This window comes from Anomaloglossus baeobatrachus, chromosome 6 (assembly GCF_048569485.1).
Source record: "Anomaloglossus baeobatrachus isolate aAnoBae1 chromosome 6, aAnoBae1.hap1, whole genome shotgun sequence".
Taxonomy (NCBI): domain Eukaryota; kingdom Metazoa; phylum Chordata; class Amphibia; order Anura; family Aromobatidae; genus Anomaloglossus; species Anomaloglossus baeobatrachus.
This window is the reverse complement of record NC_134358.1, coordinates 179,630,677-179,650,407: the sequence shown is the minus strand read 5'-3', so window position 1 is coordinate 179,650,407 and position 19,731 is coordinate 179,630,677. Positions and strand designations below refer to the sequence as shown.

Below are 19,731 nucleotides of genomic sequence, written 5' to 3'. Positions count from 1 at the left end.
CATTGGGGGTCACAGATTTTGTGACGCACATCCAGCCGCGTTAGCGATGTCGTTGCGTGACACCTATGAGCGATTTTGAATCGTTGCAAAAACGTTCAAAATCGCTAATCGTTTACATGCCACCCTAATTTCAATTATCGTTGCTGCTGCAGGTACGATGTGGTTCATCGTTCCTGTGGCAGCACACATCGCTACGTGTGACACCGCAGGAACGAAGAACCTCACCTTACCTGCCTCCCGCCCGCAATAAGGAAGGAAGGAGGTGGGCTTGATGTTCGTCCCACTCATCTCCACCCCTCCGCTTTGATTGGGCGGCCGCTTAGTGACGTCGCTGTGACGCCGAACGAAACGGCCCCTTAGAAAGGAAGCGGTACGCCGGTCACAGCGACGTCGCTATGCAGGTAAGTATGTGTGACGGGTCCGCACGATTTTGTGCGCCACGGGCAGCGATATGCTCGTGATGCACAAACGATGGGGGCGGGTACTCCTGTATAAAATATTACTAGATTAAGCAAAAAATTATATTAAATTGGAAACATCCTGAGAGACCTACAAGAGCTGTGTGGATGCAGGAAGTGAATAGTGTACCAATCATGTATACGTTATGTATTCAGGAGGAGGATGTCCGGCTACGGTTCAGAAGAGCTGAAGAGGATGGCTAGATGCCCCTGTCACAAACGCAGCTGTAGAGGACTCTTATTATTGACTATAGGAAGCTCACGGCACATACAGTCACACTTCTGAACACCACGTAGCTGCGCACACCCTTTACTCCTTGTTCATACAGTATAAGCTTTCTTATCAGTACAAGAGAAGCACAGTTCTGGTTATGAATATTGCTATTTTTTATTGTTGCGCTGTTTATACCAAGCCCAACTCACACCTCTGACATGTGCTAGCTGTGTTCGCTTTTATTATAACCATCTGTGCGTTTATTATTCTCGTAAAGCTCTTAATAAAACGTTCTTTAATCTCTTACTACAGAAGAATGTAAATCCACAGACTGGAAAGGGGTCCGCATCTGTGGAGGGGTCTCAAGAGCTGAGTTCACCTCAATATTACATAGCCTGTACCAGTCTGTAAGAGCTGCGACTGCCTGCGAACCATTTAAATGCTGCTGCCAGTCTCAGACAGTGGCATGTAAGCAGCCTCAATCTGATGCTTGCGCGCTGACTGGAGGTTTATTTATATCAAATTAAAAAATGCAAAGGGAATGACCAAAGGAAAAATGGAAATCAAAACTAATTTTGGTTACAACGTCTTTATAACAGCATGAATTCTTCTAGGTACACTTGCACGCAGATCTTAAAAGAACTATTCAGCAACACGATGCCAAACATCTCGAAGAACAAACCAAAGATCTTTTGTGGATGTGTGCTTGCACAAATACTTTTGTCTCTTGATGTAATCTCAAACATAATAGATAATGCGATCAGGGCTCTGTGGGGGCCATATCATCACTTCCAGGATTCCTTGTACATACCCACAATCCAGAGACCCTGCATTGTAGTCGCAGTGTCTTTCCTCCTGCAGAGACACACATGTTGACCGCAGGAGAACAGTGTCTGTGTCCACAATCGGGGTTCTGCGCACTGCAGACTTCCGTTCTGTTTTCCCCGCAGGCATAAATTGAGATGCTGCGGCTCGGGAAGCTGTGCAACATGGAAGTTTATGCTGCCAAAAAAAAAAAAAAGCAGCATATTGTGCATGGGATTTCTATAGATCCCATCCACTGTGCTTTTACTGTACAGCCCATCGAAATATGTAACATTTTGACTCCAGCTCACCTGCGGACAGTTTTCTGCACCCCAGTTACTAGGTTTTCATGCATAGTTGAGTTGCTTGGCCTTGATTCTATGTCAAAGATATGACTTTTTGACCAAAAATTCTTTTGCATAACTACCTTGTGTCTGTGCGCAGTCTTGCATTAGTGTATGGCCTGTGACATGAAACCATCTTCCACAACCTCACCTTTGTAGCAAAGTTTGGCTGTTATTCACTCTATAGAAATGCGGGCGTCACACGAGACTATCTATCGTGCGATGCATCGTCGGGGTCACGGTTTTCGTGACGCACATCTGGCATAGTTCACGACGTCATCTCGTGTGACACCTCCGAGCGACGCAGAATCGGTCACAAATCGTGAGTCGTGTACTCGTCACTTATTTTTAAAAAATTGTTTATTTTTCATGGCGCCGGTTGTTCATCGTACCCAGGGTAGCACACAACGCTCCGTGTGACACCCCGGGAACGATGAACACAGCTTACCTGCATCCCGCGGCACCCGCCGGCAATGCGGAAGGAAGGAGGTGGGCGGGATGTTTACGTCCCGCTCATCTCCACCACTCCGCTTCTATTGGCCGGCGGCTGTGTGACGTCGCTGTGACGCCGAACGTCCCTCCCTCATCTGGAAGAGGATGTTCGCCGCCCACAGCGAGGTCGCTCTGCAGGTAAGTACGTGTGACGGGGGTTTAACGACTTTGTGCAACACGGGCAGCGATTTGCCCGTGACGCACAAACGACGGGGGCGGGTACGATCGCTCGTGCGATCGCACGATAGATCGTACCGTGTGACGCCCGCATAAGCCAGATTCAGTTAATGATAGTGTTTACACCTACATATGAAAATGACGATCATTGTCACCTGTTTGGTATATTTAGTTACACATACAACGGACTAGAATTCCACACAATGGTGCAACCGCCCTTTACCATCAAAACAGCATCAAATTCTTCTTGGTGCACAAATATGGTTGGGATATAGAGTTCTCTTTTAGGCTAGTTTCACATATCCGGCTTTTCGCCGGATTTGGCGGACTCCAGTACAGTATATATACAGTACAATGGCAGCGCGGCAACTTCCGGGTCACATGCTCCGGTCACGTGACAGCATGTGACCGGAGCTTGTCGCGCTGCCATTGTACTGTATATACTATACTGGAGTGCGCCTAATCCGTCGAAAAGCCGGATATGTGAAACTAGACTTATTCATTCACTTTGCATTTTGTGAATTGATAAAAACAAACAATTATCACTTCTATTTTCGTAAGCATTCTTAATTTGCAGAATTTTTTTTTCACACCAGCCTAAACGTTTGCACAGTACTTTATGTATACCAAGTTGAGGTGCTACATTATAGAATGGCAACCTTAAAATGTCCTGACAATCCTCAAGGGTACCTTAAAATGAAAACTCAACGCATCATTTCCATAGCTAAATCAAAAAAGTCATATGCAGTGCTCTAGATATGCCAGAACTCTATGGAGAAAAATCACACCTGTCAGCAGGTTTCCTCTATTACAAGCCCAACACTTACACCTTAACTCTTCACTTCCAAACAAGCCTATTTTTCCTCCTGGACACGCTCTTGTAATTTTGTTGGATACAGTGAAAGCTGTTTCTTCCACCCAGCCTCAGAAAAAGGAGCAGCTCAACTGACAGTTGGGGCAGAGCTTTAAGGGTACGATGCCCACAAAGTTTTATTCGCGCTTTTGACGCTACATATTTTCCCGGTGTAAAACGCTGCTTTTTGACAGTACAGTACAAGCGAAATGGAGAGTAATAGAAATCTCACTTCCATTGTGTTTTTTTTGCGCTGCATCAGCTCACCTGCAGCGCGTTTATCCAATTCCGATTATTCTGTGCGGAATTTCCCCATAGAGTTGCATTAGATGCAGAAACTCTGCTGGTGAAATACACAAATGCGATTTTGGTGCGTTTACATAAACTTATCAAAAACGCATGTAATGACACAGGTAATGACAGACAAAAAGGGCAGCTTTAAAAATGCAATAAAAAAAAAAAATAAACTAAGGTGCAGAAATTTTATATACACCAAAAACACAGATCTGGATAGTGGGAACATAGCCTTATGAGAATGGGAGGGGGGGGGGGCTTGGAGACCCCATGATATGTATGTACCCAATGTGCAGAAGGCAGGTAGGTATTACACAGCAACTAAGAGCCTATTTACACTGGGGTGTTAAATGACGGCCAATTGGCTACATATAAGCCGATCAGTTTTCATTTATTTGCCTGTATAAAAAGCCTGACTGCACTTCCATGGGCACAAAACTGATCTTTCTGGGTGCATAGAACATCACATCACCGGCAGGACATCCCCAGGTAAGCTTCAAGGGGTTGTCCAGTCATAGAAGTAAACCGACTGCAGACTGAGAAATTGTGACAGTGTGTAATGCATTGCACACTGTAATCCCCATGAGAGTGTGTGATCACATAGGAGAATGTGTGAGATTTGCACACTTGTGGCCACGTTTCGACTAGTCTTATCTGGCTTCTCTTTATTGTCTTCTATTGAAAGAAGCCGGATGAGACATCCCACCCACATCCAGAATATGGTGGTTGGTGACCGCATGCAATTTGTGTTTTCTCAGGATTCAGCGGCCTTTACTCTTCAGAATAGACAACCCTTCTATATAAAAAAAAAATAAATAAAATAATCATTTTACCTGACAATCATTTAGGGTATTCTGTTTAAACTGGCCAATAAGTAGTAAGCAGTTATAGCAATACTCATTCCTGATTATGAGTTTTTGTAAGTCAGTCCTAAAGGGGTTCTCCAGTACACAAACGACCCTTTCTCAATTGCTATAATCCCTACTGTAAAAGGAAAACAGCCTGTACTCCCCCTTCCGATGAGATTCCATGTCATGTGAGCCCTGCAGCCAAATCAGTGGCTGCTTCATACTTCCTTTCATTGGATGAAACGTACATCCAGAAGTGAGGACTGCTTCAGTTACTCCCTCTGGATGTCATATACATCCAAAAAAAAGGGAACATTGAGTGTCCACGGCTGAGGCTGCAGGGCTCACATGGTATAACGCGTTCCACACAAGCCCCAGAGGCCCAGCACAGATGGCACTGGCACCGCTGGTCAGTACAGGCTGCTTTTATTTTGCATGGTGGAATTGAAAAGAGAAGGTGCTTTCAGAGAAGTGGACAACCCCTTTCAGAGGTTGTACTTCTTGATATGCATGTTACCATGCGGGTGCTGCAGGGATCCAATATGAGAGCACTCTATGGGCCATCAGTCCTAGCTAGTGGTGCCACTCTTATATGGCAATGAGGCATCTGAGTTCGGTGGACTGCAGGAAAAGGGTTTTTTTTGTAAACTGTTTATTTTTCTTTGATCTTTGTTTTTTTACCTGACCATTTCCTTTCAAGCTTGAATATGATGTGGGTATAAAAACAAATCCTGGTCTGTAGGATATATATCAGAGAGTGCATGTATACATAGATTGGCCATGATCTGCATAGTGTTGAGTAGCATCAAAAGACGAATCACAGTTGTAATTGAGCAATTAGCAACTGCCGAAAGGAGGAGACATGTGCTTCTTGTCTGGGCTTTGGAGAGGAGATCCCGTCCAATCTCATTAACGGCAGAGCAGTGTACAACACAATCTTACATAAGTGCCGGGCGTCTATTCGTGTCCTGCTGGCACGCGATTTGGGCTAATATGATGAGCTAACTATGCTTACACAAAGATTCAGTAGTGTGTCATTGCATCTCTTCTAACAGATACCGTACATCTCTACATCTAGTGCAAGGTCTGAGCGGGCAGCCACAATAAGGACGGGTTATATTTCTATTGTTTTATTCTATTGTGGCCTCAAACACATGGTTAGGTCTCGTGCAGGTAAAATATCTACCTACAGTGCCATGTAGATCAATTATGCAGCCCTACAAATAATGCAAAATAGAAGAGATGCATACAGTATAAACACACACACACACACACACACACACACACACACACACACACACACACACAGTAAGTGACGCTTCAGAATCTGCAAACCAGTACAAAGAGCTGCCAAGGGTTCTCTGCTGGTGCGAGGCTCGTTGCCAGGCAGGCATTCAGTAAAAAATAAATAAAAAGCGTTATTTCTCTTTGAAGACATACTTAGCTTTATTCTAATTTGTAGATTTTAGGGGGGGTGGATAGGCAACAATAGACACAACTAAATGTGCATATACCTTTCTAATACTTGCTAATTTGTGATTATAGCAGGAAGCTGCTCATAAATAATAAAAATAATAATAATAATAAATAATAATAATGTATTAATTTATATAGTGCTATTAATTCCACAGCGCTTTACATACATTGGCAACACTGTCCCCATTGAAGCTAACAATCTAGCAATCTAGGCTCCCTATCAGTATGTCTTTGGAGTGTGGGAGGAAACCCACACAAACACGGGGAGAACATACAAACTCCTTGCAGATAGTGTCCTTGGTGGGATTTGAACCCGGACCCCAGTGCTGCAAGGCTGCAGTGCTAACCACTGAGATATATAGGCCACAGTCTGGCTTGTGGCACTTTAACGGCAGTTACTAGTGATGAGCTTAGGTGCTCTGTACTCGTTAAGAGCAGTTGAATGCTCGAATGGACATGACTGGAGTACCCGAGTATAATGGAAGTCAATGGGGGACTGTAGCTTTTTTCTGGAGAATCTAAAAAACAATGAATGATAAATCCACAAATTATTCATTAAGCCTTAAACCTATTCCCTTTTTTCTTTTATTTGTATGAAGTTTGTCTTGTACATTAGTAATTTTGTTTTAAACAGGTATTCCCTTACCCTAGTCCCTATCCCAATATGTAGTAGGCATAATGTTAATAGAAAGTTTCTCCAATTCTAAATGTAGTATAGTTCTCCTGATCTAGCCATATCTCTTACCTCATGTGCAGGGCATTGCAGCTTAGGTATTCATAGTTACAACCACGAACTGTCACTATATGAGTGGATGTAACCATGGATACTCAAGCTGCAATGCCCTGCGCACAATATAAGAGAGACATGGCTATATCAGGAGAACTATATTACATTTCTAACTGGAGGTATTTGCTAATATTATTACGCCAACCACATACCATGGATAAAATCCTGGAGATAGGAATAACCCCTTAAGTTTCCACCGTTTACAGTTCCCATGGTTACCTAACCAGCCCTCCTATTGGTCGCCGTAGCGTCCATGGCAACCCTGGTGCGTGTGGCCCCATTCCTGTGCAAGTCTCTCCTAGCTAGTGCTGTGATAATGTGGTCCACCTCATCGGCTCGCTTGTAGATATGTAAGCGGGGATTCTGGTTTCGTGGCCACAATGTCAGTCATGATGCATGCAGTGATGTGCCCTGTCATTGCGCTGTGTGACAATGGACGGGCCTTTATCATCTAATGGTTTAGGCCTGGTCTGGCTCATGTGTGTCTGTTCTGCCTTTTTACCCTACACCAATGACGTGGGCTGTTGCATTCTCTATGGTGCCCATGCCATTGCTGACACTGTTCCTGCACGGTCAGATACAGCCATTACTCAGGGACACATTTATAAGATCACGGGACAGGATATTTTTTATTATTATTATTATTATTATTAATTATTAACACATACAATTGTGGAAAATAATAATAAATAATAATTAAAATCTACTATATTTGGGGGCCAACCCCTTTAAGTTTGTTTGCACGTGAAAAGATTGTTATATATTTGATAAGAAAAAACTTCAATTGTAGACATTTGTTTTCAATAAATATCAAGGTCGGCCCACGGCTTTGTCCAAGATTTTAATTTTGCCCCTGTGTATTTGAGTTTGACATTCCTGTTCTAGAGGGACATGCGACTCGTTGCTCTACAGACAAGAACAACAAGCATTGTTTTAAGTTTTGTGCTAACTTTATGACCCACATGTGCCATTTTGAAGAAAACAAAAGAAACAAAAAAAACCCCAAAACGTAAAACGCATACAAAAAAAAAAACACTAGAAAAGTGTAAACCCCTCCCCACCAAAACAAAAAGATTAATCTGGCCCTATAACACTGCTTTCACACATCCGGTTTGTGCTGAGCGGCACAATCCGGCTCAAAAACCTATGCAACGGATGCGGCGAAAAAAACGGATCTGTTGCATAAGTTTTTCCATGCGGCCCGTCCGGTTTTTGACGGATGCGGCTTGATACTGAGCATGCCCAGTACAAAAAAACGCATCCAGCGTCCATAGGTTTGCATTGTGAATCGCGCCGGATCTGGTGCGATGCGTTTTTTTTGCCACACAAAAAAACGTGTCGGGCAACGTTCCATCCGGCTGCTGCATGGGCTAAATATGCCGCATCCGGCAAAAACCGGGTGCAGCGCAAGGCCACACGGCACAACACGGTGCTAATGCAAGTCTATGCGGGAAAAAACGCAACCGGCTGCAAAAAAAAAAAAAGAAAGAAAAACGGTTGCTTTTTTTTGCAGAGCGCCGTATTGTGCCGCATGGCAAAAAACATATGTGTGAAAGCAGCCTAAGAGATACTTTGGACTGGGTGTCTGGATGTTTCTTGTGACCACTAGATGGAGCCTTTCCCTATGTCAGGGCTACTGAGGTTAGTACCTAGTAAGCCTTGTTATGCATTGTGAGAAATGCCATACTGGATACAAAGCCTGATAGGATTATCGCTCCATCTACAGTCTGTATTGTGCCATTGGTCTTCATACTGAACTTTATCCTACTAGAACCCGACAGAGGTACACAAGACCCAACAGAGTAAATGACAGTACTGCAGTTATTACACAGAGGACATGCAGGTCAGGAGCGATCAGAGCTCTCTAATGAACTCCACTGTGGACTGAATTCTGGACCTTACGAGGAGTCAAATGGTGCTTTATTGGTTAAACAGAGACAAAAAAGCTTTAATATCAGAGTCTGGAAACCTCAGATAGGGAAATGTCCAGCTTCACCTGTAAAACGGTTACCAGAAGCATAAAGTTCTATCAATAGATCTAGTGTGACGTTGAAAAGCCCAGATTTTGTGCGGCGTGCTCTGCCGCCCCTGAGCTATTTTTTGACTGCGCTTGTCATCACTCACAGCTGAAATGTGACCGGTCTTAGGATGTTACAAATACTTCCTATTTACAAGGCCAGAAGTGTCATAGTAAGGTTATATGTATCCAGCGAGGTTAATACCACAAACATTGACTTGTTAAATGCAACCTGCCGTACGTACCATTGTCTGGAGGGGGGAGAGAGGCCTGTGTAATAAGACCAGAAATACACAACCCACCCCAAAAAAACCTTTGCTTCCATGTGCGATAATCCTATGAATATAGGTGGTAGGGCAAATTAAGCGCTCACCTGGTGCACTACACAACTAAGGATAGTAAAACTGCAGACTGCTGCCAAATTCTGTGCGGATCACCAGCTGGGTCCGTGGGACATGGGTAGTAGGAAAACACGGAGTCAAATGGCGCTGTCTGATGAAAAACACTTATCACTGTAGGTGCACAGTATCTGGCTAGCAGCCTATTTACACTATTGTCGAATAGTATGGGTGGAACTAATAGGCTGCACCTACATGTGTGAACGGTGCCCTATACAAGTCATCTGTGTGCAATTTTATCATCCAGCGCTGTCCCCCTCCATGATTGGAAGTGTGTAAGTGATTTGCTTCCTTTGCACCTGTGATGCCTCCACTTTATTGGGGGTCTTGCTGCATCCTGCTAGCGCATTCGTTCCTTGGCAGGTCATCACTGCTGCCCGCTATTTGCTGTAAGTAATTGCTGACTTTTTGGAGTTTTGGAGGAGATTTTTATCCCTTTTTTTGTTGTTAACTTTTATAGATGTAAAAAAAGCAACACATTGTTTAATTACCGCTGCCAAGAGCCACCGCTATCTGTCTTTCGGATAAAAAAAAACCCAATACTTTGTGCACATAATGTTTCTCACCACCATATAAAAAGTGACAGTCCAGATCAAGAAACAAAAATAAGAAAATGAAGCAAAAGAGTAACATTCTGAAACCAAAGAGCGAGTAATATATTCATTGTTAGGATTCCGCTTTGTTACATGTGCCCAATACCTCTCTCTATTAAGACTGTGGACAGACTGAGGATAATGTGTTGAAACCCTTAAAAATCGATCTGCAGTCCCCACCTCATATACCGCCTACTCTGCCTACTCCTTTATTCCATCCTGGACTCTTCAGAGAGGCTTCATACGCATCTGCGCTCAGTCTAGAGTCTCTACAAAATACTCTTACCCAATGTCCTTTATAGTTCGTTCTTACAGCCTCGATACACAAAACTGGCCATACATCCAGATCATAGCAGCCGACCATTTAATGTGTATACAAACCTCCCGATTATTTACTGAAAAGATGGAGGGGAGAAAATTGGGCCATTGTAATTCAAACTCCAGATACCTTTGTTCACCCGCTGGATAAGCCACTTACGTATGGGAGGAGTCAGGAGAAATAGAGGTCGGTCAAACAAAATGTTGTCAGACAGTCATCTAGGCACCTTTATATAGATTAAACAAGAACGTAACTGGAGTCACTTTAGAGTTTCACTCAGTAAGTGCCCTCTAGAGACATATACCGAATATATACACACTAAAAGGGGGGCTCCCTCATCACACAGATGTGTGCATCCCTCCTTGAGGCATTAAATATGCATTACCTCATATAAGAGCAGTACAAAGGACCCTAAGCAAGCAATGAAAATGAACTGATAGAAGGCACCAACAGTGAATACTAATGAAGCACAGCTATTGCCAACAAACGCCAACCACCGCAAGAGAAAAAAAAAAAGTCACCATAAAGTAGACAACCCCTGTAAGAAAAATTGATAATATTTTTACAAAATGGTAACACATTCATGTCAGTATTTTTTCCACAACCAGGCTTCACACACATTAACCCCTTCAGCCCCCGGGCATTTTCCTTTTTCTTTTTTTTTTTCCTCCCCCTCTTCTGAGAGCCGTAACCTTTTTATTTTTCTGTCAATCTTGCCATATGGGGGCTTGTTTTTTGCGGGACGGGTCGTACTTTTAAATGAAACCATCAAAAAAATTTCAAGTGTGGACAAACTGCAAAAAAAATAAAAGTGTGATGGCACAAACGTTTTTGGGATATTTTATTCACCATCTTCACTATATGGTAAAACTGAGGTGTGGGTGTGATGCCTGAGGTCAGTGAGAGTTTGTAGACATCAAACATGAATAGGTTTACTTGTATCTAAAAGATTAAAAAAGAAAAAAAAAAATCACAAGTTTGTCCAAAAAAAAAAAAAAAAAAGAAAAAAAAAAAGTGGCGCATGTTTTGCGCCATTTTCCAAAACCCGTGGCGTTCTCATTTTTCAGGATCTTCGGCTTATTTTTTGTGTTTCTAGTTGACGTTTCTAATGGAACCATTTTTGTGCAGATTTTACGTTTTGATCGCCTGTTATTGCATTTTGCGCAAAACTTGTGGCGACCAAAAAAACCTTAATTTTTGGGTTTGGATTTTTTTTGACGCCACACTGTTTACTGATCAGATTAATTGATTTTACATTTTGATAGATCAGGAATTTCTGAACGTGGAGACACCAAATATGTGTAGATTTTTTTAGGTTTTTTTAACCCTTTAACCCCCCGAAAGGGAGGTGATTTGAACTTCGTTTTTTTTTTTTAATTTTTTTTTATTTTACTAGTCCCCCTATGTGACTATAACGATCAGCAATCTGATCGCTCTGCCATATCTGTAGATCTCAGCTACAGAGCTGAGATCTGCAGATATGCTGCTTTACTTTACTGGCACTATGCCGGCACTGAGAGAAAGTGACTCATGTTAGCTACAGGCGTCATCACATGATCCTGTGCTACCATGGCAACCACCGGTAGTCACGTGATCAAGCACGTGACTTCCGGTGGGACGGACGCAAGTAAAAGTAATGGCCGCGGGCATATACATCTCGCTAACAGATTTTGGCAGCGAGATGTAAGGGTTTAAAAGTTGCGGGTGGAATGAGATTCCACTCGTAACTTGCAGGCACACGTCAGCTGTTGAAATCTAGTGATATGTGCGCGGATCGCCGCGGCCTGCCCACGGCAGGGGGCGGGGATTAACCTCACACGATCCATGACGGATATCTACGTCATGGGTCTTGAAGGAGTTAAATGTGTTATGTGGACCATGTATAAAGTGGAGAAGGAGCCTAACACGCTAATACATAACATACACACTGTTCGGATTCTGCCGGTTCACACTCTGATCGATCTGCATGACCCCCGATATCAGATTTGCATACTTGACAATCACTGTCTCTTCCGCTTCTTTCAATGGTCTGAATTGATTGAAATGGAACAGAAACAGGTTGGCACATGATCACAAGAATACAAATCTAAAATGAGTGGTCATGTGACACCGATTGGAGTTTGAAACAGCAAAGTCCTAAGTGTGTGTCATGTATTAGCATATTAGATGTCTTCCCTGCTTCATACAGGGTCCAGACAAGCCCTTTAAATAATAGCTACATACTGGATCTCTTTAGCAAGACATGGGGACACTGAACAGAACAGAATTCCTGGAAACAAAAAAATAAATTTACTCTGTGTGATTTATCTCCAAGACATAAAAAAAGCACAAAACCCACCATAACAACATGCTGAGAATGTATACAACCTTACCTGTATATGTGCTATAAGGAGGAGTTAGTCGCTCGCCCCAGTTTTCACTAGTGTGTCCTGCTTCTGAATCTACAGGGTAGAAAGACAGACAAGAAGGAAACTGGTAAAGAGGACAGATCATAGCACACACAGGACAGCACGGCACCTACCGTTCCAGCATCTTTATGGAGGATGATGGAAATAAGGTGACAGACCATCCTCCCATATTATTACTGGGAAGAAGCGTTGATGGGACTCATGTACATCAAAGGGAGGCAAACAGGACAGAAGGTGGTAAGAGCAATAGCACAGGATTAGAATGACATATCTAATGTCCTGTTATGTGTCAATCAGGCCACAACTGGTCAGTAAAACAAAAGCTTGCTACAATAATAACCAGCAGGGAGACATTTTCTTTTACGTAAAACAAACAATATTATGTAAAAACTAACAGATTAAGTCATAGCCATGAAAGTGTATAAAGCGAGCCTTCACATCCTTCCGAGCGCACAACAGCAGCTGTGTAACCCTGAAGGGTTCTAGAGAATGTGTCGTTTCTGGTTTTCTCCACACCTGCACATTACTAGAGATTTAGGACCTCCCTGTGTTCAACTGACAAGGTCTAATTTTAGGAAGAGACACAGATGCCGCTACCACCGCTACACAACAATGTCAGACAACACCACAAATGTAACTATCAACACAAATAAGTAACATCTGCTCCACACTAACACACCAGGACAAGGACTTCCTACAAGCGGTCTGTCTAGCACAGCGGCCCATATCTTACTGGAACAATACAGATATCCTGTGCAGACATCACTAGATTAGTATCAGATATCGTGTGTGTGTGTGTGTGTGTGTGTGTGTGTACATTCTGTCACAAAAGTGAGTACACCCTTCAAATTCTTGTAGATATTAAATCTTTTTATGGGACAACACGGCAGATACAACACTTTGCTACAATGTAAAGTAGTCAGTACACAGCTTGTATAAAAGTGTATATTTGGTGCCCTTTAAATAACACAGCCATTAAGGTCTAAACCGCTGGCAACAAAAATGAGTACACCCCTAAGTGAAAGTAGCCAAATTGGGCGCAAAGTGTCAATCTTGTGTGGCTGTCATTTTCAAGCACCCTTGGGCATGGAGTTCACTAGGGCTTCACAAGACAGACAGACAGACAGACAGACAGACAGACAGACAGACAGACAGACAGACAGACAGACAGACAGACAGACAGACAGACAGACAGACAGACAGACAGACAGACAGACACAATCATGGCCGAGATTTGTGGCACCGTTGAGTTTGCTCCAGGTGATGAAGAGTTTCTCCCAGAAAATGACTGCATTTACTCTTGTTTTGGTTAGCACTGCAGTCTTGCAGCGCTGGGGTCCTGGGTTCAAATCCCACCAGGGACACCATCTGCAAGGAGTTTGTATGTTCTCCTCGTGTTTGCGTGGGTTTCCTCGGGGTTCTAAAGTTTCCTCCCACACTCCAAAAACATACGGATAGGGAATCTAGATTGTGAGCCCCAATGGGGACAGTGTTGCCATTTTATGTAAAGCGCTGTGTAATTAATAGCGCTATATAAATGAATAAATGTTATTATTATTTTGTTATAGAAGTTTAAAAAAGTATTTGAAGAAGCACCCAGAAGTGGATGGAAGCAAAGAACAGGAGTTCTGAAGTGGCAGCAATTAGTCTGGATCTAAATCTCATCAAACGCCTGTGGATAGACTTTAAATTTGCTGTAGGCAGAAGGCACCTTCCAATATGAGAGACCTGGAATAGTTTGCAAAAGGAGCGTGGTCCAAAATTACAGATGAGGGATGTTAGAAGCTTGTTGATGGTTCTAGGAAGTGATTAACTGCAGTAATTTCTTCGAAAGGTGTGCAACCAATATTAAAGGGAACCTGTCACCACTTTTTCGGCCTATAAGCTGCGGCCACCACCACCAGGCTCTTATATACAACATTCTAACATGCTGTATATAAGATCCCAGGCCGGGGGTATAACATAAAAAACACTTTATAATACATACCCAACGGTCGCGTGGTGGGCCTTATAAGGAGTCTCCGTTGTCCGGTCCCGGTGCCGCCTCTTTTGGCCATCTTTGTTTTTCTTCTTTAGCCGCAGTGCATGACGGGTTCGACGTCATACACGCTCGCCGGCATTCAGGTCCTGAGCAGGCGCACTTTGATCTGCCCAGATCAAAGTATTGTAGTGCGCCTGCGCAAGATTGGAGAGTGTGTATGACATAGCCGAGTCATGCACACAGGCGTCAGAAAGAGGACGAAGATGGACAAAAGGGGAGGCGCCCGCACCGAAAAAACGGAGACGCCCATAAGGCTCACAGCGCGACTGTTAGTAAAGTATTATAAAGTATTTTTAAATTTTTAGGTTATACCCCCAGCCTGGGCGCTTATATACAGCATGTTAGAATGCTGTATATAAGAGCCCGGTGGTGGTGGCAGCAGCTTACAGGCCAAAAAACTGGTGACAGGTTCCCTTTAAAGTAGAGGATTCAAACAATTTTGTCAAGCCCATTTTTGGGGTTGTGTGTAAAATTATATGTTTGTGTGGGTTAACAACGGGTACTCCGGTTTTCCTCCCACTCTCCAAAGCCATTCTAATAAGCAATTTAGATTGTGATCCAAAAATAAGTCCTAGTTGCACACTATACTATAATAGTATCCTGAAATAGGGTTAATGCAGCCTTTTTATAGAATATGTAACTGTTATTGGTGCACACTGCCCCGAAAGTTTATAGTCACATGCCAGCTAGTTAATGGAAAAATTAATATTTCACCCCTTTCCCTGCCCACCCCTCCGTGCCTGTGTCAGTGATTCAGTCAGACTGCAGTTACTACTGCCCAAGTTACGCATCGCAATCGTCGGACTGGCCAGGGCTCTCCTGACCAGAGCATGTCAGCATGTCTTTCTATACAGTGGTCACGCTCAGGTTAGGAGAGCAGACAGCCAGTCCTAGGATTGCGATGCAATCTTTGGGCAGTAATCTAGCAGTCTGTCTGAATCACTCACACCTGACACAAAGGGGTAGTCAGGATTATGGGCAGCAGAAGGGGGTGAATATTAAGTTAACATTAACAAGCGTTCCAATCACTGCCACAAAAAGAAAAAAAAAACAAAAAAAAACCAAACCAGGAGACATCTCCTGAAAATGAGCCCTACTGCATCGTTTGAAAGCCAAAACTAGTATAAAACCCTGTCTTATTTTCGGGGAGATTCGGTATATCTCACAGGATAGCCATGTACTATTATATACAGTACAGACCAAAAGTTTGGACACACCTTCTAATTCAAAGAGTTTTCTTTATTTTCACGACTCTGAAAATTGTAGATTCACATTGAAGGCATCAAAACTATGAATTAACACATGTGGAATGAAATACTTAAAGTGTGAAACAACTGAAAATATGTCTTATATTCTAGGTTATTCAAAGTAGCCACCTTTTGCTTTGATTACTGCTTTGCACACTCTTGGCATTCTCTTGATGAGCTTCAAGAGGTAGTCACCGGAAATGGTTCTCACTTTACAGGTGTGCCCTGTCAGGTTTAAGAAGTGGGACTTCTTCCCTTAAAAATGGGGTTGGGACCATCAGTTGTGTTGTGCAGAAGTCTGGTGGATACACACCTGATAGTCCTACTGTAAAGCGCTGTGGAATTAATAGCGCTACATAAATCAGGGCTGTGGAGTCGGTAAGCCAAACCTTCGACTCCCGACTCCTCAATTTCTCTTGCACCGACTTAGACTCCGACTCCTACATATATTACTTATAGTTAAGTGAAACATTTATTGTAATACATGAACATGTGTATGTGAACATCAGACATTTAATATTTTTTATGATACAATAATCAAGATATTTGGATAGAACATAATATATTTATTGGAATACAACTTTAGAACACAAAAAACTAAAAATGTAAATATGTAATATACAGTAGATTACATATGTATGGTGTGTGTGTGTATGTATATATATGTATATATTACATATTGTATTACATATTTACAATTTATTATTTTTTTGTGTTCTAAAGTTGTATTCCAATAAATATATTTTATGTTCTAAATATCTTGATTATTGTATCATAAAAATGATTAAATCTCTGATGTTCACATTGTACTACAATACATTTTTCACTTAAATATAAGCAATATACTAAATGTTATTTAGTATGTTTTTATTGAAAACTGTTTTTTCCACTTACATAGTTTATTATATAGTGTTATACTAGCTGTAGTACCCGGCGTTGCCCGGGATAGTAACGGTCTCTCTCCCAGTCGCTGTCTGTGTGTCGCTGTCTGTCTTTCTTTGTCTGCCTGTTTCTATCTCTCTATCCGTATTTGCATCAGTCTGTCTCAATCTATGTATCTGTCTGTCTCTTTGCCCGGCTGTGTCTTTCTGTCTCTCTTGCTGCCTGTCTCTCTTTATCCGTCTCACCACCGACATCTTTTTACCTCACACATAAGCTTTTTATACTAACAGTTTATTTTGTTCCTATAGCAACCACTGACAGTTGCTATTTATAGCCTGCAGCTCCCACCTCCATTGAGTTTAATGGCTGCAGGATTGTTGTAGAGTAACTGGAAAGCACGGGGTTAAATTTTCCCGCCCAAACATAGTCTATGACGTTCCCTGGGTCACATGGAGTGTCTGTGCAAAATTTCGTGATTGTACATGCGACGGTGCAGATTCCTTTAGCGGACATACACACATATACTGAGCTTGATATATTATATATAACACTATGTAATACACTATGTAAGTGGCAAAAACAGTTTTCAACAAAAACATACTAAAATAACATTTGTGCAGTCCATGAATTTGTTGTAAAAAATAGAATTGCCTCCATCAGATCCTACTTCGCACATGACCTCAAATCTGACCTAATAATTTTAAGGGCAGAGAACAAACTCTCTACACTAAGTTGGGTTGGAGGCAAAGCCGTAACCACATGGGCAACATCTCTAACAATTTCCAGGTAAAAAGGAATTGCCTCATGCACAGTCCGTTTTGATGAACGGTTGAATTTTTCTATTTCTTTGAGAGCAAATGAAAAATTTGACTGACATCTGGTCAATCTGCTGCTATAGGAGACGGAGTGAAATCTTTTTCCTTGCGTCAACACTTTGCTGCTCCATGTCATCCAAATACTTGTCAAAGTTAAACTCCTCATCTGATGAGGATTAAGATATTGCAGCAGTAGCACTGTCAGGCCCCAAGTCCTCTTGCGACTGGCAGTGCTGTAGCCGCTCATCCTAACTGCTACCTCACTCAAAGCTTCTTTTCCTTTAGTAAGCAGTTGATCATCAAGCAGTATAATTTTATTTTCCAATAGCGGTGTCTCTCTCCGTTTAATTGAAGCAGAAATGCCATCTGCGATTAAACCTCCTCTTTGAGACAGGCAAAATAGCAAGTTCTTCCACTCCCTTATGAAAATGCCAGGAGTTAAATCGTCAGCTTGTAATTTTTTAGTCACGGTAAATGGGTGATTAAGCAATTCCTTCAATTCAGCCACCTGTGTCCATTGACCTTCATTTAATGTTACTTGAGGGTTCACCATATCTATAAGAAACTATTTTAGTTCAAGCAATCGCTCAATCATTAAATAAGTGCTGCCTCACCGAGTGGCTTGATCAACAATTGCCCCTTTCCCAGCACATCTCTTCAAGATGGAATCAATTTTAGGGGTTCTGGCGGCAATAACCAACTTCCTCACTTTTCCAATTTGATTTCCAGCATGTCCGCCCAGTTTCACAAATACGGCTTTTCGCCGGTTTGGCGGATGCGGTGCACGCCTGTACAGTACAATACAGTACAGTGGCAGCGCCGCATCTTCTGGGTCACATGCTCCGGTCACATGACAGTATGTGACCATCGTTTGTCGCTCTGCTACTGTACTGTATACACTGTACTGGAGTGCGCCGCATCCGCCAAACCGGCGAAAAGCCAGATATTTGAAACCGGGGTCCCTCTTGCAGACTAACTCTTATTGCCATCTGCAGCGTGTGCACAACACAGCGCATGTGATGAATATGAAAGTGTTTTGAAGCAGCTTCAACAAGATCATCTAATTCTTAAGTATCATTTTGCTGTTCTTCTGTTGTAATTTCTGTTTGTTCCTCAGTTACATGAACAGCGCTGTGGCTCCATCTCACACATACTGAATCCTAAAGTTTCTTCTAGCTGTTCATTACTCTCATTCATCAGTTTAATTGTACTTATCAAGTTTGAAGCATTGTCCTTTACAATAGCAAGAACCCGTTCTTTTTTTGAGTTCGTAGTCTTGCATAACTTTTTCCACTAAGGCCTGGAGAAACTGGCTGGTGTTTTGAGCTTTACTATCTTTTACTGCCAGTGTCTTACTAACAATTTCTTTCTTGTCACAAACATATCGAACATTGATGGCAAAATAGTTCAGTGAAATGCAGTGACTCTGGGCATCCAGCAAAGTCAATGGGTTTCAAGATAGGACATTCAGACTTAATGCCCCGTCACACTAAGCAACATCGCTAGCAACATCGCTGCTAACGAACAACTTTTGTGACGTTGCTAGCGATGTTGCTGTGTGTGACATCCAGCAACAACCTCGCCCCTGCTGTGAGGTCGTTGGTTGTTGCTGAATGTCCTGGGCCATTTTTTAGTTGTTGCTGTCCCGCTGTGAAGCACAGATCGCTGTGTGTGACAGCGAGACAGCAACAACTAAATGTGCAGGCAGCAGGAGCCGGCTTCTGCGGAGGCTGGTAACCAATGTAAACATCGGGTAACCAAGAAGCCCTGTCCTTGGTTACCCGATATTTACCTTTGTTACCAGCCTCAGCCGCTCTCACTGTCAGTGCCGGCTCCTGCTCTGTGCACGTGTAGCTGCAGGACACATCGAGTTAATTAACCCGATGTGTGCTGTAGCCAGGAGAGCATGGAGCCAGCGCTAAGCATTGTGCGCTGCTCCCTGCTCTGTGCACATGTAGCTGCAGCACACATCGGGTAATTAACCCGATGTGTGCTGTACTAGGAGAGCAGGGAGCCAGCGCTCAGTGTGCGCTGCTCCCTGCTCTCTGCATGTGTGGCTGGTCACTGGTTGCTGGTGAGCTCATCAGCAACTCGTGTAGCGACGCTCCAGCGATCCCTGCCAGGTCAGGTTGCTGGTGGGATCGCTGGAGCGTCGCAGTGTGACATCTCACCAGCAACCTCCTAGCAACTTACCAGCGATCCCTATCGTTGTTGGGATCGCTGGTAAGTTGCTTAGTGTGACTGGACCTTTATCGTTCTGTCAG

General features: G+C 42.9%; 1 protein-coding gene across 1 annotated transcript in view; it reads right to left on the bottom strand.

Annotated features, from left to right (window-relative positions):
• The window catches only part of ANKRD12 (ankyrin repeat domain 12), a 177,550-nt gene that overhangs the window by 48,523 nt on the left and 109,296 nt on the right, over positions 1–19,731 (bottom strand). Inside the window, exon 4 of the mRNA XM_075314537.1 lies at positions 12,447–12,515. Coding sequence (XP_075170652.1) covers positions 12,447–12,515 — 69 coding nt within the window. The remainder of the gene's footprint in view (positions 1–12,446; positions 12,516–19,731) is intronic.